Source organism: Gorilla gorilla, chromosome 13 (genome assembly GCF_029281585.2).
Source record: "Gorilla gorilla gorilla isolate KB3781 chromosome 13, NHGRI_mGorGor1-v2.1_pri, whole genome shotgun sequence".
Classification (NCBI taxonomy): Eukaryota; Metazoa; Chordata; class Mammalia; order Primates; family Hominidae; genus Gorilla; species Gorilla gorilla.
Window position 1 is genome coordinate 94502246 of NC_073237.2, and position 22082 is coordinate 94524327.

Sequence of the window (22082 nt, forward strand, 5' to 3'; positions counted from 1 at the left end):
CTTGCAGTGAGCCGAGATCATGCTGCTGCACTCCACCCTGGGCGACAGAGCAAGACTCCATCTCAAAAAAAAAAAAAAAAAAAAAAAAAAATTAGCCAGGCATGATGGCGGATACCTATAATCCCAGCTACTCAGGAGGCTGAGATGGGAGAATCGCTTGAACCCGGGAGACAGTGGCTGCAGTGAGCCAAGATCGCGCCACTGCACTCCAGCCTAGGTGGCTGGGCGAAACTCCATCTCAAAAAAAAAAAAAAAAAAAATGTAGGTGCTTTATCAACAATAGAAATGTATTTCTCACAGTTCGGGAGGATGGAAGTCCAAGACTAAGACAGCAGATTTGGAGTCTGGTGAGGGCCCACTTCCTGGGTCATAGAATGGCGCCTTCTTACTGTGTCCTCATGTGGTGGAGGAGGTGAGGGTCTCTCTGGGGCCTCTTTTATAAGAACACTAATCCCATTATGAGGGCTCTACCTTCCTGACCTAATTCCCTCTCAAAAGCCCCACCTCTTAATACCATCACCTTATGGGGTAAGATTTCAACATATGAGCTTTGGAGGAACATAAATATTCAGACCATAGCAATCTCGCAGCAATCACACCAATATTCAAATCTGGCCATGTTCCTACCCAATTCAAAAGCCTTCCATGGCTCCCCGCTGACCCTGGCTGAAAGTCCTAGATTCTCCATGAGACACAGTTTCAATAAGCCACGTAACTTTTCTGTATTTTTGTTTTCTTAATTGGAAAAGCAGGATAAAGAGAGTAGCTCCGTCACACACTCGCAGGATTCCATTGTGAGCATGGTGGGGTACACAGTCTAGCCCAGGGCCTGCCTGCTCCTCTCTTCCTCTTCTCCTGCCATCACTCTGTCCCAGCTCGCGCTTCTCTGAACATGCCAGGCATGGTCCTGCCTCAGGGCTTTTGCCCCAGCTGTTCCCTCCACCTGAATGGCTGTTTCCCCAGAAATGAGCCTGACTCACCCCTCTCCTTCAAGCCTTTGCCTAAAAATCACCTTCTCAATGAGGCCCCCAGTCCACCCTAGTTAAAACTGCCCCCTCACACACCCTAACCCCTCCTATGTTCTATTTGCTCCATCTCATTTATCACTGATTTTATTTATCACCTATTCATCTATTTTATTTATTGTTTTTCATCTGTCTTCCCCCCATCTGATTGTACGCTCTTTGGGGGAAGATCTTTCTGGTCTATTTTGTTTAATGTCAGCGCCTTCCCCCTTTCCCCAGCACTTAGAAAATACCTAGTACAGGTCAGGTGTGGTGGCTCACATCTGTAATCCCAGCACTTTGGGAGGCCGAGACAAGCGGATCACTTGAGGTCAGGAGTTCGAGTCCAGCCTGGCCAACATGGCGAAACACCGTCTCTACTGAAAATACAAAAACTAGCTGGTGTGGTGGCACGCACCTGTAATCCCAGCTACTCAGGAGGCTGAGGCATGAGAATCACTTGAACCCAGGAGGCAGAGGCGGAGGTTGCCATGAGCCGGGATCATGCCACTGCACTTCAGCCTGGGAGACAGAGCGAGACTCTGTCTCAAAAAACAACAACAACAACAAAAAACAACAACAAAAACAAAACAAAAGAAACAAACAAAAAAACTAGTACAATGTAGGTGCTTAATAAATACTGGCTGAATGACTAATGGAATGAATGAACATAAAGCACTTAGGACAGAATTAGGCAGGCGGTAAACCCTCAATGAATGTTAGCTATTATTATTACTATTAGTGATTCTTCAAAGTGAGGCTCCCATGTCCCTCCTCCTTGACTTCTGCAAGCTCATAATCACACCTTCCTTGTCTCCACCACACCCTGCCAATCTCTCAATTATAGTAAGGAGCACACCGCTCTTTAAATACCTGTATATCTTTTTCCATTTAGGCTGAACCAAATGAAATTGCCATTTCTTGTAAGTCAAAAAAAGTCACATACTGGCCGTTTCATGTGGTTTAACCTAGTAAGTTTCCCATAGCAGCCTGCAGACCCCCAGGAGGCACAGTTTGACCACAGAAGCAAAGTCACCTACTCCTGGCCCTTCAGACCAGGTGTGATTGCAAAGCACGTCCAATCTGTTCTGAAGGAGGCAAGGCATGGATTATAGACTTAAAACACAAGAAGATTCTGCTGAATTATTTTCTGGACCTCCTGAGATTTGACAGAGAAGATAAAAACACACCAACTTCTAAAACGATCCAGCTACTGGCCATTTTGAAATAGCAAAGGTTTAAGGCTGAAACCCCTCGGTGGGGAGCTAGCTACCTGCCTCTAAGGGGATTCATTTAATGAATCTCCTTCCCATCTCGGCTTTGCTACTGAGATTTGTTCACTCTAAGAGGTTGGCTGTCAGAGCTCAAACAAATTCAGCAACTGCTGAGTCTACCCCCATTTCACAGATGGAGAAAGTGAGGTCCAGAGAGGGGAACGGATCAGCCCAAGGTCACACAGTAGGGTAGAGGAAGACTTCAATCTGGAATCTATGTCTGCTGACTTTAGTCTCATGGTCTTTCTTCTGGATTAAACTGTTTCTATGCTGGCCAGACTCCGGTAATGTAAGCTTCAGTGCCACTATTTTTTAAGCTGTATTTGTCAAATGAAATGTTTATTAAGCCTCAGATAAAACTGAACACTTCTTCACTAGATGGCAACTTCTTTATTTTTTTTTTTTTTTTGAGATGGAGTCTCGCTCTGTCGCCCAGGCTGGAGTGCAGTGGCATAATCTCGGCTCTCTGCAACCTCTGCCTCGCTGGTTCAAGTGATTCTCCTGCCTCAGCCTCCCAAGTAGCTGGGATTACAGGCATGTGCCACCACACCCGGCTAATTTTTATATTTTTAGTAGTGACAGGGTTTCATCATGTTGCCCAGGCTGGTCTCGAACTCTAGACCTCAGGTGATCTGCCCACCGTGGCCTCCTAAAGTGCTAGGATTACAGGCATGAGCCACTGTGCCTGGCCAGAAGACAACTTCTTACAAATAACAGCACTACATATGTCTCTCTCTCTAGTTACTTCCTTAGGATAAAGTCCCCAAAGTAGCCAGCTAAGGGCAAAGGGCAAGTATGGTCATTTTCATGATAACAGGCTGCCAGGTTGCTCTGCAAAATTAAATGCCACAGGCGAATCCCTATAGCCTTGCCAGCACAGAGTTTCACCTTTTTATTTTTATTTTTGCTAATTTTACAGGAATAAATACAGACTGCTTTCATTTATTATATGTTATGTGTTTTTTTGGAGAAAAAAAGGCACTCCAATCTTGGAATCAGGATCCCTGGGCTCGGTTGCTGGTTTGCTGTGTGACCTTTGCCCAGTCACATCCCCTCTGGCGACAGGGAATGCCTATCTGTAAAATGAGGGGGTTGAATGAGATGACGTCTTAAGGCTCCTTTCAGCTCAGACATTCCATGATTCCATGGTGCATTTAAAAATTATTAGCAATTAAAGTCATAGCATGACTTTTTAATAACCAGAATCTGCCATGCTCCTAAATCAGGCCAAAAAGGCTTGAATTAGGCAAGCAGGAAAACAGGGCCCAGATTATACATGTGTCGAGATGACAGGAGACCCAGGTAGCACTTAAGCCTGTGCGTCGGAGCTGGGCTCATGGGCCAGCACATATACTTTGCCTGCTTTTACGAGGGGATGATAACACTCATTTGTGGTCCAGCTCCCAGTCCTGTGCAGCTCCGCCATGGCCACAGGGCAAGGTCATAGGCACTACTTCAGCCCTAGAATTCCATAGACTTTCAGTCCAAGGTAGCTCACCCCCAGGTTCTGCTTGAATACCTGTGATGACAAAGAGCTCACTACCTGTCCAGGGGCCTCCTGCCCTCTTTTGGATGTTAAGAAAATCCCTGGGTGCGGGGCAGGTCATGAAGGGGACAAGAAAGACCAGGAGGCTGAGAAGTGATTCCTAGAAACTGCTCCCTCAAACAGGGCAGGCATCAGGGAGGTGGAGAAGAGGCCCCATGGGGCAGGAAAGGCCTGCAGAGGGGCTCCGGCTCTCCTCACTCCGGACCTCTCAGACGGTCCCCAGGAGGGGCAGGAAGCTGGGGAGACACATTCCAGTCCTGATGCACAGGTGGGTTCTGAACAAGCCCCAGGAAAGCGGAGGCCCCACAGCCTGCTCCAGGGCAGACACCTCGGCTCCCTCTTCTTGCCTTGGCTCCCTGGGATCTGATGGGAGAAACTGCTGGGCCTGGGGCTGCTGGGTCTGGAGATGAGCATATTTAAGGGACCTGATCACTGCCCCAGGGTGAGGGAGGAAGGGTCAGAGGTTGTTTGTGTGTCCAGAGCAGGACCAGCAGGAGAGGCAGTGACTGGGTAGCAGATTCCAGCTTGGTTTACAACTAGTGAGATTCCTATCACAAGGAGTGTGCAAGGGGGCAGCAAGACCTTCCAGAGGGGATCTTACAGAGGGGCTGGGCCAGATGCCATAGGTCTTCTTTACCTAGGGAGCCTGGGACCACAGTCCCTCAGACCTGTGCTCTGCCCCATCCCTTAATGCCACGCAGACACAGCCCCTTGGCACTGTCACCCCTCTGAGGTCCAGGCGTGGCCGCCAGTCAGCCCTTGTCACACCAGCTAGTGTGTGTCACACCTTATCACACACTAGCTCTGGGACACAGAGCTAGGCACCAGCACCTGGCCCGGGTGGGGAAGGGGAAGGAGCTGTCCTATACCACTCTCTAAATCGAGGTGCCTACGTGGGGCTGGTCCAGGCGGTCGTGCCGCCAGGAGTCCAGCCACCTCCAGCCTAGGGCTCCTCCAGCCCCAGACGAGTAAACCCTCTTGGCAGGCCGGCTGATGCCCCACATGCACGCCCAGGCCAGCTTGGCGGGGACCCGGGGATGCCCCCCACCCCACCGTTTCCTGTACCAGGAAGCTGAGGCCCAGCAGGTAACGCAGCCAAGAGGGGGAGGGTCCCGACAAGAGTCCCATGGAGCACCCGGGCCACAGCAGGGGCCTGTCGGGACCGGCTGGCCGCGCCCAGAGTGAGCTTCCCTCACCGCGGGCAGGAGGGGTGGGCGGTGCAGACAGTGCTTATGCGGGCAGCGAGCCGTCGGGAGCCCGGACCTCGAGGCGGCCCCTCCCAACAACCCCGCGAGAAGGGGGCCACCAATGAGCAAGCTATCCTGACGGGGAAACTGAGGCCTGGAGAGGAGCAGTGCTTTGTGCAAGGTCACGCAAAGGGGCTGAAAGCCAGGTCCCCCGCGCTCCGAGCCCCGCATCCCTCCCTCTCCGGGAGCTGCAGCCGGGGGTGGGGGCGCAGCGCGCACGTCCCGCCCGACGCCCCCATCGCGCAGACCGGGAAGGCACGGCCGGCGGCGCGGGGCCGCCCTACCTTGATGACTGCCGCGCAGGTGGCGGTGGCGGCGGCGGCGTCCAGCTCCGGCTCCGCGCTCCTCGCCGCCCGCCGACTCCCGGCGCCCAGAGCCGCCGCCGCCTCCTCCTGCAGCCCGGCGGGCGGGGCCGGAGGGCGGGGCGGGGGCCTGGCCCAAGGTCCGCCCTCTCGCCCGCCCCGCGGGTCCGCCCTGGCCACCCTTTTCCGCCCCCACGACCCCGACCGCGCTCCTGGCTCCCCGGGGCGGGTCTCGGGGCGCGCACACGTGCTGGGAACAGGCGCGCACACGCCGCAGTGATTGGGGCGGGCTGCCGGCCACCAGGCGGAGGCTGGGGACAGGCAGAGCCGCCGGCCCCACGTCCCGCCGTGCCCTCGCTGCGTGGTGTGGGATGAGGAACCTGACCTCCCGGAGCCTCAGTTTCCCCCGTGGTGAAATGGAGACAGTAACCGCGTCGGCCTCTTAAGGCTGTCTGAGCCCTGGATGTGACGATCCCGGCCGGGTACAGTGCGCGCCGAGCCCGGCCGGGGAAGCGCTCCTTTCCCCGGGCAGTTACAGCGGTTACCGAGGCTTCCCCGTCCGCAGGGAGGAGAGGAGCCGGGAGCGCCGCTGGGAACCGAGGAGGACGCCCTTCCTTCTCTCGGGACCAGCGGGGGCGCTGCTGCCAGCCTCGCTGGCTGGAGAGCCCTGAGGACACTAGACAATGGGGAGGCCCTACCTTTGGGTACCACCCCCACCTAACACTACTGAGCCACGCACTCCTCTAAGCGCCTTCTGTGCATTACCTCCCTTCACTGTCACACAGGCCTATGAGGTTGATACCATTACTCACCTATTTAACACAAAAGAAAGCTGAGGCACAGAGAGATTAAGTACCTAGGTTAAGATCACACGGCTAGTCATGCAACCCCAGGCAGTATGGCTCCCACGGCTACTAAGCTAACAGCCACTCCACTCCACACCACGTCTGTGAAGAGCTCTTGGTTTTGTTCAGTAGAGACGGGTTATCTTGAGGGCCTTGAACTGCTCCGTGGCACATAGTAACCACTCAGTATATAGTTGTGGAGTGGGTAACAGAGTACACTGTTACTACTTTACATATCTGTATCATTTCTTCTAAGCTTCTAATAATAGTGGCTTTATTTAGCCACTATTACTACCGCCATTTTACAGATAAGAAAACTGAGGCTTGGAGTGGCAAGGTACTTGGGGAGCTCTTGATTCTCTCCTTAGAATGCGACTCAGCTTCCATAGTCCACTGTACCACCCCCCTGCCCAGAGCTGGACGGGCTCCCTGCCTACCACCCAAAGCCCAGTGTGCAGTATGGTCCTGAAAACCCTATCCTACAGCTCTGATTCAGACCTTCTGGAGCTGGATTGCCCAGCAGGTAGACTGAACGCATGCTTCTGGTGTTAGCGTGCAAGAGTTGGGTATCAAGCATATGGATGGCTGGGTGCAGTGGCTCATGCTTGTAATCCCAGCACTTTGGGAGGCCAAGGCAGGTGGATTGCTTGAGCTCAGGAGTTCAAGACCAGCCTGGCCAACATGGTGAAAACCTGTCTCTACTAAAAATACAAAAATTAGCCGGGCGTGGTGGCATGCGCCTATAGTTCCAGCTACTCGGGAAGCTGAGGCAGGAGAATCACTTGAACCTAGGAGGTGGAGGTGGCAGTGAGCCAAGATCACATCACTGCACTCCAGCCTGGGCTACAGAGTGGGACTCTGTCTCAAACAAACAAACAAACAAACAAACAAACAAACAAACATATGGATGAAATCAGAACATTGTGGGAATTCTTTATAATCATGGTTTGGTTTTTACTTGAATTACAGCTGGATGGTGGGCACCATGAACTTTCCCAGGCTAAGGCATCTGAATATCTTTGTTGTTGTTTTTGCATGGTTTTGTTCTGTCGTCCAGGCTGGAGTGCAGTGGCACAATCCTAGCTCGCTGCAGCCTCCACCACACAAGCTCAAGCAATCCTCCCACCTCGGCCTCCCGAATGGCTAGAACTACAGGTGCGTGCCACCATGCCCAGCCAATTTTTATATTTTTTGTAGAGATAGGGTTTCGCCACGTTGCTCAGACTGGTCTCCAACTCCTGGGCTCAAGCAATCTGCCTGTCTTGGCCTCCCAAAGTGCTGGGATTACAGGTGCGTTCCACCACGCCTGGCCTTGAAGGTCTTAATTCACTGAGGGCTTGGGCCAGCATCTCTGGTGTGGCTTTCTACCTCTGCCAGTGCCACTCACCTTGCACTCTGACATCTCTGAGCCTTTGCTCTGTCTGCAGTTCTCTTCCCAAATCATCATCTCCCTTGTCTAAACCCGCTCATCCTTCCAGGCCTAGCCTTCCTAGATGTCCTATGGATGTGCCCTCCCAGCCTTGCACCTGCATCTTCCTACCCTGTGCCATGGCGGTTGGTGGCTGGGACTGTTTGGGGAACAGCTGGTTTGACAGAGACATCTCTGGGGGCTGTGGGCATATGGACCCATAAGCCAGAGGGAGACCTCTGCAATGAACCTGGGACCCTTCCTGGGGTTGCTGTGGCTGGGGAGTGTCCTCCTCTCTTGCCCCTTCCCTCCCTCTAATCCTGGTCCAGATGCAGGATTGCACACATGGGGAAACTGAGGCCACAGTGGGCATGACCTACCCAGGATCCCCTAGCTAGAAAACCACATAGCAGATCTGGTTCCAAAGTTGGGCCCATCTCCCGGCATCTTCTATTAGGCCTTAGTGTGGATTGGGATGGGCCAGGAAACTTCCCTCTTCCTTCCCAGTGCACCCACATGGCTGGCTTTGTTAATCTTCCATATGTGGGTAAACATCTTGTGCAGGACCAGAACATATGTGTGTGTGTGGTGGGGGTGGGGGGCAAGTTCTCCATCTATCTGCCCCACATGGAACTTTCTGTACGATATGGCCCCATGTCCATGGGGGAGGGAGTTGAGAAAGAATGAGGAGACAGCGCCTGGGGGCTGGGGGGATCTGTGTTTGGAGGATAGTAGCCTTGAACATGGGCAATCTCTGGAAGTGAGTGAGCACCTCTTATGTTAGGGGTTGTTGGGAGGGGGGCCTTCCACCTCCTTTGACCCAGTCCCTTTATTCTTAGGGATGTTGCCCCAGGGAGGTTCCCTGGGTAATTCCCTTTTCCTCTCCTTTAGAGCAGGTCGGACCACAGCTTGCTGGGGGCCTAAGGCCTGGGGAAGACATGCTTTGAGCATGAGGTCCTGTCCCCTAGGGTGGGAAGGTGGGGCTGAGAGGGATCGGATCCTCCAGCCCTGGAAGGCAGCAGCCCCAGGGGAAGGGGGCGACAGCTGTGGTGCGGGCCAGGAACCTGACACCAGGAGTGGGCCCCAAACACCCTCCAGAAAGAGCAGGGAAGGGCGGGCAGGCGCCCCAGGGGCAGCAGCAGCAGGCACAGATGCTCTGGGGTGGGCCCACCGGTCCCTGCTCAGCCTCCTTGCCATGTGGGTATCATGCTTCTCTTGTTGTCTCTGATGAAGGGGAGAAATAGTGCTACAATCCCAGCGTGAGGCAACCATGAGGAAATTCTTCCTCTAGTTTTCCTTGGCTTAGAACTATCTTCTGACGGTATCCCCAGGAGGCCACAGGCCAGGCATGCCCCTTCCCTAGGTCCTTGGGGAAGGTGTCCTATGTTCCACAGGTGGGTTAAGCCGGGGGAGTCCTCCCTGACTTTGCAGTAAGGGCTCTAGGCTTGAGCACGGCTCAACCAGTGGCTGTGTCACTTTGGATAGGTTAGCTAATGTCTCTGAGCCCTGTCTACTCGTTGGTAATCTGAGCTTGGCCTGGGTGAGTTGATGCTGCAGGACAGGCAGTTCTCAATCCCAGCTCCCTGTCAGGGCCTGAGGAGGCAGTTAGCCCTGTGTCCCATGTCTTGTGTCCCCAACCCTTCCATGTATCAGAATGCCTGGGCTCCACCACAGGCTCCAGGCATAGGACCCTAGCACCAACATTTTTAAAAAGCTATTCAGGTGATTCTTTTTTTTTTTTTTTTTTTTTTTTGTGACAGAGTTTCGCTCTTGTTGCCCAAGCTGGAATGCAATGGCACGACCTCAGCTCAACGCAACCGCCGCCTCCCAGGTTCAAGCGATTCTCCTGCCTCAGCCTCCCAAGTAGCTGGGATTACAGGTGCTCACCACCATGCCCGGCTAATTTTTTGCATGTTTAGCAGAGACAGGGTTTCACCATGTTGGCCAGGCTGGTCTTGAACTACTGGCCTCAAGTGATCCACCAGCCTTGGCCTCCCAAAGTCCTGGGATTACAAGCGTGAGGCACGGCGCCTGGCCTACTCAGGTGATTCTAAGGTGCAGCCAGGTAGGAACCAGAGGTTACATTATGCTGGGTCAAATACAAAGTACCACCCACCCCTCTCCGCAGGAGGGGAGGGAAAGAGCACAGACACTCAGCTCTGAGCAAAGGAGCTTCTCCTCTGCCTGGGGTTGGGGGGATGTGGGTAGATGGAGGAGAGAGGAAGAGAAGCGGAGAGGAGGAAGAGAGGGAAGAAGAAAAGGGGGGAATAGGGGAGAAAGGAGGAAGAAGGGAAGGAGAGGAGAATGGGGAAGGAGGAAAAGGGGGATGAGGGAGGACGGGGAGGAAGGAGGGAAGGGGAGGGAAAAAGGTAGAGGTGGGCTGCCATTTATCCAATAGCCCCTGTGCCCGTTGCCTGATTCTTTTTTGATTGTTGCTGAAGAGGGAATGTGAATTCCAAGGCTAAAGGCAGAGGGACCCCCTGGGCCAGAGCTCCCAGGCAGCCTTGGGGCTTTTGCAGGCCTCAGGGCCCTGCAGGTGGTGTTTCCTTCATAAGAGGGAGGCTCAGGCCGGGTGCGGTGGCTCACGCTTGTAATCCCAGCACTTTGGGAGGCTGAGGCAGGCAGATCACGAGGTCAGGAGATTGAGACCATCCTGGCTAACATGGTGAAACCCTGTCTCTACTAAAAATACAAAAATTAGCTGGGCGTGGTGGCGCATACCTGTAATCCCAGCTACTCAGGAGGCTGAGGCAGGAGAATCGCTTGAACCAGGGAGTCAGAGGTTGCAGTGAGCCGAGATTGCACCACTGCACTCCAGCCTGGCAGCAGAGGGAGGCTCCGTCTCAAAAAAAAAAAAAAAATAGGGCTGCTCGTTCCCATCGGTGGCACTTTCCTCTGTGCCAGGCTCCAGGCTCTGCACCAGTTTACCTGCTTTAGCCCTCGTGGGAGCCCCATGGGGCTGGACCTCTCATCATCCCGATGACCAACTTAGGGGCGCAGTATCTAGCTTGTCCAGGGTGCAGCTGGGACCCCCAGGCCGCCCTCATGCCACCATCACACTTCATAAACAGTTTGGTGCTGAAAGGGCCTTAGCAGATGAAAAAAGTTTAGCAATGAGAAAGGCAGTCAAGCCCCAATGCAGGGTGTTCACAGAAAAGTGGAGCCCCCGGGCCAGCCAGGAGCCCACGTGGACAGGGAGGAGAGGAACCCTGAGCGTCTCCTCCCTGAGGCTGCACAGGCGGTGCAGTGTAGGGAACTGGGAGCCTGGTGGGCCAACCCCTCAAATTCACACCTGTGGGTGACAGTGGGGCTAGGGACCAGCCAGGGCCACCACGGGGCCTGTCCATGGTCCCCAGTGATGGGGAAAGTTTCCTCCCCAGCCTGGATGGGAGCCTCAGATCAGAGCCAGGAGGTTCCAGGGCAGCGTCCCCTAATCCTGGGTGGTTTTCCAGAGAGGAGGCTTCTGTGTGAGAAACCCCAGTCCTTCATACCAAAGACAGCCAACTCAAGGCTAGGCCAGTACAGACACAGGTTTTGCTGAGCAATGAGTTGCCAAAGTCACTGGTATGGCCTTGACCCCCTGCCTCGGGTGGGGACAGACTGAAGCCTCTATTTGCTGAGGAGGGACCTGGAGGAGGCTGACGCTGGGTTGGGGCCACGGTGGGTGCTGTGATGAGCCAGCCCTGGCTTGCGCTGCAGCAGTCTCTACTTCCCACCTTCTCCCATCCTCCCAACCACCCATTTTTCAGAGGAGAGGTGACCCTCTGTGCCCCAGCCTGTGAAGTGGGCAGTGGGAGGTCACAAGGGGGGCACCTGACCCAGGGCTCTCTGCCCAACCCCCACACCAAGTTCCTGGTGGTGGTGCACAGGGGGTTTCCCCGGGATCCCCCCAAAATGGGCTGTGAGCAGAAAGGAGGGCACAGGGGCCGGGCTTTGGAAACAGGCTTCAGTACACGGAGAGCGTCCCGGAATGCAGACCCAGGCAGTACTGAAAAGGAGCTGCTACCCAGAAAGACAAAACCCTAACATCTCAGGGAACCAGGCAGGGGCTGGCCCTGCAGACGCTCACAGAAATAGCAGCCAGAGATGCCCTAGGCTGGAAGCCTGGTGGTGGCACACCCTGGCACCGTGGGCCCATCCAGGAACAACTGGTAACTGAGAACTGTTTAAGTTCCAAAGCTTATGAATGATTTCCACCATTTACATTGTTTTATATTGATATAACCCAGAGAATGTTCCAGGTTACCCTATAGAGGCAGTGCTCTTGCTTGTTTACATGCCAAAGTGCTCTGTGGAAGAGGTGATGAAAGGGTGGCATCCCTGGGTAAGTAAGTGCCTATGAAGAAGTAGCCCAACCAATGGCTTTGCAGCACACAATGTCCCAGTGGGGAAACTGAGGGCCAGAGAGGGGAAGGGACATGTCCAAGGTCACATGGTGATGGGACACCCAGGGCTGGGCCACTGGTCCGTGCCTGACCTCCAGTGGGTCTGCCAGCCAAGGGTGAGGAAGGCTGTGGGGAGGGGAGGTGGCCAAGTCAGGCTTCCCCCTCCACCTCGTCCTCGCTGGCGCAGCCCTCGGACACGGCTCTGCGCCGGGATGCCCGCCTCTCCAGGTACTCCGCCTTAAGCTGCTCCAGCTCCCGCAGCTCAGCCTCCAGCCGCTCCCGGTGGACCATGCGCAGCTGCCGCAGCTGTTTCATGCGGAAGGGGTTCATGTCATTGAAGGCGATGTTCATCAGCTTCCTGGGAGGAGGGCACAATCAGCCCAGAGCATGTCGCCCCACCTGGCCGGCGTTTACCCGGCTCTCCCAGACAGACATCCCCGCATTCCTTCTGCCTTTGTGGCTGAGCCCTCACCCCTGCCCTCAGGAGGAAACAATGAATAAGATGATTTCCACCCACAGAGATATGTACTGAGGCAGGAGGAAGATCAGAAGAAAGACACCTAACCCAGCAGGGAAGGGCTGGTCAGGGAAGGCTTCTTGGAGGAGGTGACCCACTGTGAGCTGAGTTTTAAGGAATGAATAAAAGGTGACCAGGCAAAGAAGATAGTGGTGGTGGAAGTGGCAAGGAGGCATTCTAAGTAAAAGAAACTGCAAGAGCAAAAGCCCAGAGGTGGGGTTGTCCTAGGAACTCGTATAATTCTGTTTTCCAGGATCACTGGCCATGGGTGTTCAGGGTAGGGGAAGGTGGGCAAAAAATGAAACTCCGTGGAGGCCTCAAATGTCATGTTAAGGGGGCAGACATATCACTCAGACAGTCAGACTTCCCCAAAGATTTCTAAGCTATAATACGAGCATCAGCGTCACTTACCAATCTCTATTTGGCAAACATCAGCCTCCCCTCTCCTATGTGTCCTGGGGGTGTGTGAGTGGTGGGAGTGGCAGGGGGTGGGGGGTCCTCACCGGCTGTTGGAGATGGTCTTGGTGAAGAAGCGCAGGTACTGGTAGATTTCCAGGCCATTCTGTAGCCTCAAGATCTCCTTCTCGTTGTACTTGAAAATGGCCAAGGCATAGCGAAACACCACCTGGGGGTAGAGTGGGGGCTCAGGTAGGGCATGGGGGGCCAGGCCGGTCATCCCCTGAGGGAGGGAACCTGACAGACCTGGGCAGTATGGAAGACCCTGGACTGGCTGCGGAAGTTGAGGCCTGGAGGCACAATGTGTGGGGGAGGGCTCCAGGGGGCTGGGGGAGACTGAATACCCCGGTGGGGGTGGGGGGGGGGGCGGGAAGGGACGCACAGCTTGAAATCTGGGGATTTGGACAGAGTCCTGGCTCTAGCCTGTCTTGTCCCATGACTGTGGGTGAGGCACGGCCCCTGTTGAATCTCATGGAGTTAATCTGTATCTTTACGTGGGGCTTTGGCAAGAACCAGATGAAATGACAGGCCAGACGCAGTGGCTCATGCCAGTAATCCCAGCACTTTGGAAGGCTGAGACGGGCGGATCACCTGAGGTCAGGAGTTTGAGACCAGCCTGGCCAACATGATGAAACCCCATCTCTACTAAAAATACAAAAATTAGCCAGGTATGGTGTTGCATGCCTGTAATCCCAGCTACTCCGGAGGTTGAGGCAGGAGAACTGCTTGAACCTGGGAGGCAGGGGTTGCAGTGAGCGGAGATCGTGCCACTGCACTACAGGCTTGGTGACAGAGCAAGGCTCCATCTCAAAAAAAAAAAAAAAAGAAAGAAAGAAATGAGAAATCTGTGGGTGCTTTGTAAACTGAGGTGTAAGCTAGGGCTGAGTTGGGGGACCTGCCCAAGGTCTCTGGGCAAGGTCAGTACAGAGCTGGGTCCAGACCTGAGCTCCGATCTCTTAATCCAAGGTTTAGTCCAAACAGGAGGAAGAAAAGGAGGGCCCAGGTGACTAGAGGGCAAGGACAGCATAGGGCTGTGCCTCTCTGATCATGCTCACGCCTCCTCTCCACGGAAAGGAAATCCCCCAACTTTAGGATATATCTTCAGAGGCAGAACCACTACTTCTCATACATGCAAAGCACTTTACAGTTGACAATGATCTCAGGAGACGTTCAACAGCCCTGACAAGTAAGCATTGTCTTCCCATTCTCCAGGGGCAGAGTCAAGACCCAGATGGGTGAAGGGACTTGCTCAGGGGCCCCCTGCCCATCCCCTGGCTGCACCCTACCTTCGTCCCCTCGTACAGGAAGGCATCCCAGACCCGAAGGAGGATGTTGCTAATGAGACTGTCCGCAAAGACCACAAGGAACCAGTTGAAGGTGACGAGGGAGAGATCCACGTGGTGCTGCCCCAGATGGGCCATCAGCCTGGGCAGCTTCTCCGAGAGCAGGTCCTGGAGCACCCGCTGGTCCACCTGGAAGCCAGCGAGAGGGCCTGTCATCTGCAGCCCCAGCGTAGGGCTGCCTCCCTCCCTGCCCAGCCTTCCTACCCAGTCAGTCCACACACAGTCCTGAAGCTGCTCTGGGCAGGTCCTTTCCTGCCCAGGAGACACCTCGGGGAGCCAGGGGCCAGACTAGCTGGGAGTCAGGTACAGCATCATATCACTCTGCTGCTCCTAACATAGGCCAGAGTCCTCTGGACTGGGGTACTGGGCTCTGCAGTGGAGCCGTGTGGGCTGGCACGTTCTCCGCCCCTCACCCATCTGAATCCCTTGAGCCAAGCAGGAGCTCAGGGGCCAGCTGATCCTGCTGGCAGTTCAGAGACACTGGTCTCATGCCCAGGGGCCTTGGCGAAATGGAAGCTTTGTCTCTAGGCTTATATCAGCTGACACCCACAGCCCCTTCTCTATACCCAATTTGTGCCTGACACCTAAGATGCTAGGCGGATGTCTGGTCCAGGGACAGGTGTGTGTGGGAACGCATAATGTCCTGCCTCGCCGGACACCAACGAATCTTCTCAAAGCAGGGTGCTCCTGGCGACACTGGCCAGTGACCTCTTCTTGTGACCACTGTCATGCCTCCATCCTTGTTTCACTGGATGGGTTAACCACTCTCAGCACTGGCTCCAAGACATGGTTCGTTCGTGGTTCTCCTCCTCCCTCTGTGATGACTCCATTTTAGTTTCCCCTTGCCTTTCCTGAACTGCTCAGTCCTCTCCTCTCACTTACGTCCTCTTCCAGGCATTAGCGTCAGCTGTGGCAAACAGCCAGTAGCTCCCCTCCTCCCTCACCCAGAACCTTGGGTCATCTACCGAGGCCAAGTGTCCAGTTCAAAACCTAAGGTAACTCCCCAAGTCTAAGATGCCATTGACCTACTGAAGGATTTATGGATGAACTGATACAATGCCAGAAATTTACTTCAAGATAAAGCAGGAGGAGCGGATGGGAGTTCAGAAGAAATAACACTGGCTCCCTGGGTTGATAACTGAAGCCAGGTAATGGACACATGGAGGTTCATTATACTATTCCCTCTATTGTTTTGAATGTGGGAAATTTTCCATAATAAAATATGAAAAAAAGGGTCATATAACCACATCAATTTCAGAGATGTTAAGATGTAAAAATTAAATATGTACATTTCCTAACTTGCCTTGCAACTAGGGCAGCCAAGAAATAGTTCTGACCAGTAAACTGCAAGTAGAAATTGCTGGGTCAGGGAGCCAGCTCCTGGTGTTCACCTTCTGCTTCTCCTGGCGTAGGCCATGCCCACAGTGCTGGAGGCGATGCAGCCATTTTGTGACCAGGAGGTGATGGGTGTGAGGATGAAGGCCACATGCCAGAGATGGCAGAGCAGGGAGCTAGGAGCCTGAACCCTGCAGTACTGCCTTGTCATTCACTATCTGAGAATAATAATCCGCGATTGAAGCTGTTGTTAGGTTGGGCTTCTCTTCCATGCAGCCAAATGCACTCCCACAGTGCAGAGGGAGAAATGGAAGCCTGAGAGATTCCCAACTTTCCTGAGAGTCACAGGCTTCTAGGAACAGCTCTGGGACACTGCCCTACATGGCTGCCAAGTCCCCCCTGGCCCCACTTACCTGGGATGCTGTCAGCGTGTTGCAGTAGTAATCAGCGGGCATGATGGTCTCCACAATGGCCACCAGGCACCAGAAGGCGCTCTCCTCCTCCTCTAGGACCAGCAGGGCAATGGCCGCCAGCCTGGAGTAGTAGGGAAGGCCTGGAGTGATTACAGAAGCCGTGGCCCTGCCAGGCAGCACATGGCAGAGGTGGCTTCCTGGGTTCCGGGGGAAAGCCCTTCCATGTGAGCATCAGTGCAATCCCACTCCCTAACCAGATTGGTGCTCCTGGCACCTGGGGTGAGATAAACGCTCTTTTGGGGAGGATGACCGGCGATTTCCAGAGCAATGGGGATCACTTCAGAGCAGGGGCTCTGGAATCAGGCTGCTTGGGTAAATCCTGATCTTGCGGCTTCCTGGGTGACCTTGGGCAAGTTACTGAACCCCTCTAAGCCTCAGTCTCATAATAATCACAGGACTGTTTTGAAGATGAACAGAGCTCATTCAGTGCCCCACACAGTGCCTGCCACACAGTGAGCTCTTTATAAATGTTAGCTATCCTTACCTTAGTATTCACAGGCTTTGAGACCTTGGCAAGTACACTAACCTCTCTGGGCCTTGGTTTCATGATCTGTAAAGTGAGATTAACAATATCTATCCCCCTGGGGCCAAGAGGCATCTTGAGACAGACCTACCTTGCCTCGCTCACTGCCTGGCATTTAGGAGGTGCTCAATGCACATAGCTTTTTTTCTCCTTTACTTCCCCTCCTCGCCAAGTTAGCATAAGGCTCTAATGAAATCATGGGTAAGAAACAAACAAAAACCCACAGGGCTGAGCAGGGAAGTCTTCCTGGGATAAGTACTGTTTTCTCTACTTCTCCCATCTTCCCTGGCAGCTCTCATCCCGGGCCAATCCAAGAAGGCATTTTCCAAAAATGTCTTCCAGGGACTACTGGTCTCCCAAGATGCTAGGTGAACACAAGGTTCTATATTCAAAGATATCTGGGGAATGCTGCCCATTCTAGCCCCTGAGAGGCTTATGACACATGCTGTCTTAGTAAAGCCTCTGAGAAGTCCTGTGGTGACAAAACGCTGTGTGGCTGACTCTAACCCAGGGTCACCCAGGGGGTCCACAGAGCCCCTGTTGTCCATTGCACCCATGGGGGCCTAGTAGAATGAATGTTCCTCAGAGGACCCTGGGGAGATGTCGCTTTAGAAAGCCTCTGACTCTCTGGTCATAATGAGCATTTAAGGAACACATTCCCTCATCCAGATATTTATGCTTCTTTGGGTTCTCTCTAGATTGGATTCATGACCTCCACCTTCTTTTGAGGCTCACAACTCTTAGAAACATGGTTGAATCTCAAAAGAAAAAAGAAATATCCCTTCTCTTTCCCCAGTAGATTGGGAAGGAATTTCTCCCAAATTTGGTTCAGATATTTGTACAAAACCTTCCTAAGTCGAAGCTGAGTGGATGAAGAGAACAGTCACAGGTCTCCTGGGAAATAGGAAGCTCCATTCTCTCAGAGCTGGTGGGGAGGGACCTCCATAGGTCACTGAGTTCAAGGATAGCAAACGTGAGATACACGGGCCTCTATTCTTTTTGTCTGTGCCCAGGGCAGACATAACTAACTGATCATGGCAGCATTCCCTTTGTCTAAGCCCATGGTAGACATAAGTAATTGATCACAGTACTCTTTCCCACTGAGTCTGAAGGCTGCCTCAGAAACTCTCTCAGGACAGGGCTCCAGGTAGCTGCTTCCTACTGGTCATCTCTGGTCTAAATAAACTCCTTATTGCAGTGGTGGAAAAACCAAGGCTTAGAAAGCAGAAGTTACCTGCTCAACATTACATAGTCAGTTGGTGGCAGAGTGGAAATAGAACCCAGGGCTCCCAAAGTCTAGCCCAGTGCTCTCTCCACTCTATCCCACCCTGTTCCCCCTGAGCCTCAGAATGGCCTCGGTCTAGGGAGTTAGCTGCCAGCATTGGTTTAGACTTCAGCACATGTTAAAAACTCAGTTATCTGAGGCTGGTTGCTAGGGCTTACTAACTGCTCAGGTGTATGGCTGAATTCGAACCTAAGGCATTTAGGGCCCACGTAGGCTTGCAAAGAAAGGAGTGTGTTGATGGGGGAAAAAACAAACCATTTTTAAAGCACTGTACTTATTTTCATAGGTTTAAAACATTTGCTCTAAATTAGCATTAGACCATCACTAAACAAGCTGGATTTGTTGCCTTAGAGGCAGGGTCTGTCATCTTGAGACATCAAACATGCAGTTCCTTTTCTTTTCTTGTCTTTTTTTGAGACAGAGACTCACTCTGTTGCCCAGGCTAGAGTGCAGTGGCATGATCATGGCTCACTGCAACCTCTGCCTCCTTATCACCTCGTCCTCCCGAGTAGCTAGAACTACAGGCATGTGCCACCACACTTGGCTAGGTTGTTAGGTTGTTTCTTGTTTTTCGTTTTTTTTTGTTTTTTGTATTTTTTGACAGGGCTTTGCCATGTTGTCCAGGCTGTCTCAAACTCCTGGGCTCAAGGGATCCACCCACCTCGGCCCCTCAAAATGCTGGAATTACAGGCGTGAGTCACGGCGCCAGGCCCACACATGCAGTTCTAATGGCTACCACTAGATGGCAAAGAAGACGTATCAGGGACCTGCAGGCTTGGGTTTAGAGCCTCCAAAAGAATATGTTGCACTTGCCACATTTGAACAGGCTTTCTATTATAAGTAACTTTCTCTTTTTTTGAGATGGAGTCTTGCTCTGTCACCAGGCTGGAGTGCAGTGGTGCAATCTCGGCTCACTGCAACCTCTGCCTCCCTGGTTCAAGTGATTCTCCTGCCTCAGCCTCCTGAGGCAGCTAATTGTTGTATTTTTAGTAGAGACAAGGTTTCACCATGTTGGCCAGGATGGTCTCGATCTTTTGACCTCGTGATCCGCCCGCCTCAGCCTCCCAAAGTGCTGGGATTACAGGCGTGAGCCACCGTGCCTGGCCTATTACAAGTAACTTTCTGTTTTAAGCAGTAAATATTTACATGAATACCAATTATCTGCACTTGCACATCAAATTTAAGTAAAAATGCTATTCAGAGAAAGATATTTTAGAAAACCCGTCTGGGGACCTTCCGCCTCTCTTGGCCTCAGTTGTCCCTTCTGCGCCTCTCTGTGGCCTGTGTGCTGCCTCCTTCCACACAGGGAGAAGCTTCTCTCCTCCTATGAGGCTTATCTCAAGTGCCCCTCCTGCCATAGGATTTTTCTCTGCCCCTTCAGCACAGGTTGAACTCCAAAAGCAGGTCTCGAGAAGGTTACATCTACATAGGAGAAAGGTTTCTGGGAGGCCTCAGCACAGCTTCTGACTACTGCTATTTGGAGAGAGAGCAGGTTGTAGAAAGGACTGGGTTTGGGGGCTGGGGGCGTGGGGCCAGGGTGAGCAGTTGGCTGGGTCAGCATTTGTGGTGAGACAACGGGCAGGTTCCTCAGCCTCTCAGACCCTCTCATGTCTCATCTGGGCATGGTGGCGCCAGTGAAGGTTTTTGTGAGGATTAGATGCCATCAGGTGTTAAACACCTGGCATCCAAGAGACCCCCATTATGCTTTACTTCCTACCTGGCCTTTGTGTGAAATGCAAAAATTATTATTCATTCTGATCTCATAGCTTCCAGCTCCCTTCACAGCTATTCTTAGAAGAGGCTTTGCAGGTTTTGTTTCTTCTGGATTTTAACATGTTCAAACAAATGAGAAGTACAGGGGCTTTTGTCAGACTGTTGAATGAATGAAATGTCTACAGACCTGACCTGTGGCAGACATTTAGTGTGGCATGAAATCTGAACATATTTTCCAAGGAGGCTTCGACTGAGAGGCATTACTGTTGGAGTTTAACTCTTAATTCCCAGGAATTGTGCATATACATGCTCAATTTCACCCAATTTTAGACTGGAAATAGAGTATGAAAAATATCTACCTTTGGGAACCACTCAAATTTGAGTAAGGACATTGAATGTTGATTCTGTGTTAAATAAATGTCACACACCACCTATTCTAAAAAAAAGCAGCATGGCTTATGTAAATTTTGCTTAGGTATATGTGTGTTTAAATTAAATCGAGTCAAAACTTGCTTTGGGAAAATATTTGCAACTATGCAGTTTCTACTGAAATAGCTGGGGCTGGAGCGGGGGGATGACAGTCCCTCACAGTCTTGGAGGGGTGATAGCCCTGTGAACCAGGTGACCTCATCCCCTAACCCCAGTCCCTGCCTGCGTCCCCTACCAATTGGACCAGAAGTGGAAATTATTCCTGGCTGGGCCAATCAGATTCTTTCTTTGGGGAATTTAGAACTGGAACATGAAGGGTGGGGTGGGAAGACTCACTGAAAGGCTCAAGACTCAGGGGCTGAGGTCTCCATTCTAACAGCTTCGATGGTCCCTAAATGTCCAATGAATGAACGGACAGAGGCTGGTCTGCTGAGAGAGAAGGAAGCAGACACGCAGAATGAAGAGAGGCCAGAGGCCATGCAGCTGCAGAGGGCAGCAGAGCAGTACCTTGGTGCTATACGAGCTCAGGTCATGGCATCCCAGGACTGTGGCATGAAGGCTGCCCCCTGGGGTTGTGCAGGGGTGCAGCCCTGCTGCAGACAGCAGCTGCCTTGGCTTCCAATGACCATCTGGTCCTCAGCTCTGTTTTCTTTTCCTGGCTTCTGTGAACTCCCCTTGTAACATTTAGAAAATCTCTTTTCCCCGGGTCTTCTGCATGGGTTTCACTGAAAGCAAATGATTCCTGATCCAGAGAGTCCTGCCATATGTGAGTGGGGCCTTACCCTGTAGATTCCAGCAAGCCAAAGTTTGGGAGGCCATGTAAGTTGTACGTCCCCAAGCACAAATCAAAGGAGAGAGCAGGGACGAGGGGCCTGGAGCTCGGAGCTCTGGCCCATCTCTGTCTTGAACATGTCCTCTCACCAGCCTGTGGATGGGGAACCTGGGCTCATGTCTCCAGGTTCTTGGGAGGCTCCAAAGAGAGACAGCAGTGCTCTAAAACAACGGTCCCCAACCTTTTTCGCACTAGGGACCGGTTTCATGAAAGACAATTTTTCCATGGACTGGGGTAGGGGAGGGGTGGCTTTGAAACTGCTCCACCTCAGATCATCAGGCATTAGATTCTCATAAGGAACACGTAGCCTAGATCCCTCACATGCAGAGTTCACAATAGGGTTCACGCTCCTGTGAGAATCTAATGCTGCCGCTGATCTGACAGGAGGCAGAGCTCAGGTGGTAATGCTCTCTCGCCCACTGCTCACCTCCTGCTGTGCGGCCCCGTTAACAGGCCACAGATGGCTGCCTGTCCACGGTCTGAGGGTTGGGGACCTGTGCTCCAAAAGGTAAAGATCACACCTTCACTGGGCTTTGGTGGCTCACCTGTTCAGGCCCTGGCAGTAGCCGATGGTGGGGTTCTGCCAGGAGAAGGCCAGCAGCACCCGGCGGAGCTTGTCGGGGAAGCTGGAGGTGGGGCAGGTGAAGTGTTTGTTGTTGGGGAAGGTCCGGTTCAGGTCCAGCTCAATCTGGCGGGCAGCAGGGTGCTCGCGGGCCTGGCCCCGGCTCAGCAGTTCCTGGTAGCAGCCTGGAGTGTGCAGGTGCTGGACACGGAGGTGGACCAGCCACCTCCAGACACGAGGCCGGTGTTCACGGGGTACTCCTGCCCGCAGTAGCTGCTTGAGCTCGGCTGAGGGCACAAGATCGCCCAGGGCAGCCCAGCGCTCCCTCAGCGGCCGATCCACAGCCTCGAGGCCCAGCAGGTGGTGGGAGCGTGACTCCAACGCCTGGATCTTGGCCAGCAGCTTCAGGTCTTCCACCTCATAGTCGGGCACCGTCAGGAAGCCGTACTCATCATACTTACTGCCAGCAAAAGTGCACGTTAGCAACACCTTGCAGAGCCCTTCCCTAGATAAGGGGTGGTGGTGACAGGGACGACCCCAGGCCAGGTTCCTGCCCTGCCTTCACTGAGGGTTAACCACACAGCTCTGGGCAGGTCACTTCAG

General features: G+C 53.1%; 2 protein-coding genes across 5 annotated transcripts in view; both read right to left on the bottom strand.

The window, feature by feature from the left end:
- The window catches only part of CORO2A (coronin 2A), a 71503-nt gene extending 65905 nt beyond the window's left edge, over positions 1–5598 (bottom strand). The window contains exon 1 of the mRNA XM_004048339.5: positions 5356–5598. The gene's annotated coding sequence lies outside the window, so the exon portion shown is untranslated. The remainder of the gene's footprint in view (positions 1–5355) is intronic.
- A 6215-nt stretch (positions 5599–11813) lies between these two features.
- Positions 11814–22082, bottom strand: part of TBC1D2 (TBC1 domain family member 2) — a 57978-nt gene continuing 47709 nt past the window's right edge. For 3 of the 4 annotated variants that reach the window (XM_004048336.5, XM_055350037.2, XM_055350038.2), the window contains 5 exons: positions 21463–21939; positions 16076–16196; positions 14271–14456; positions 13032–13153; positions 11814–12369 (listed from right to left, as the gene is read on the bottom strand). In XM_004048336.5, the coding sequence (XP_004048384.4) occupies positions 12162–12369; positions 13032–13153; positions 14271–14456; positions 16076–16196; positions 21463–21939 (1114 nt within the window). In that variant the 3' untranslated portion in view covers positions 11814–12161. The remainder of the gene's footprint in view (positions 12370–13031; positions 13154–14270; positions 14457–16075; positions 16197–21462; positions 21940–22082) is intronic. The other variant, XM_055350036.2, reaches the window with a different exon arrangement.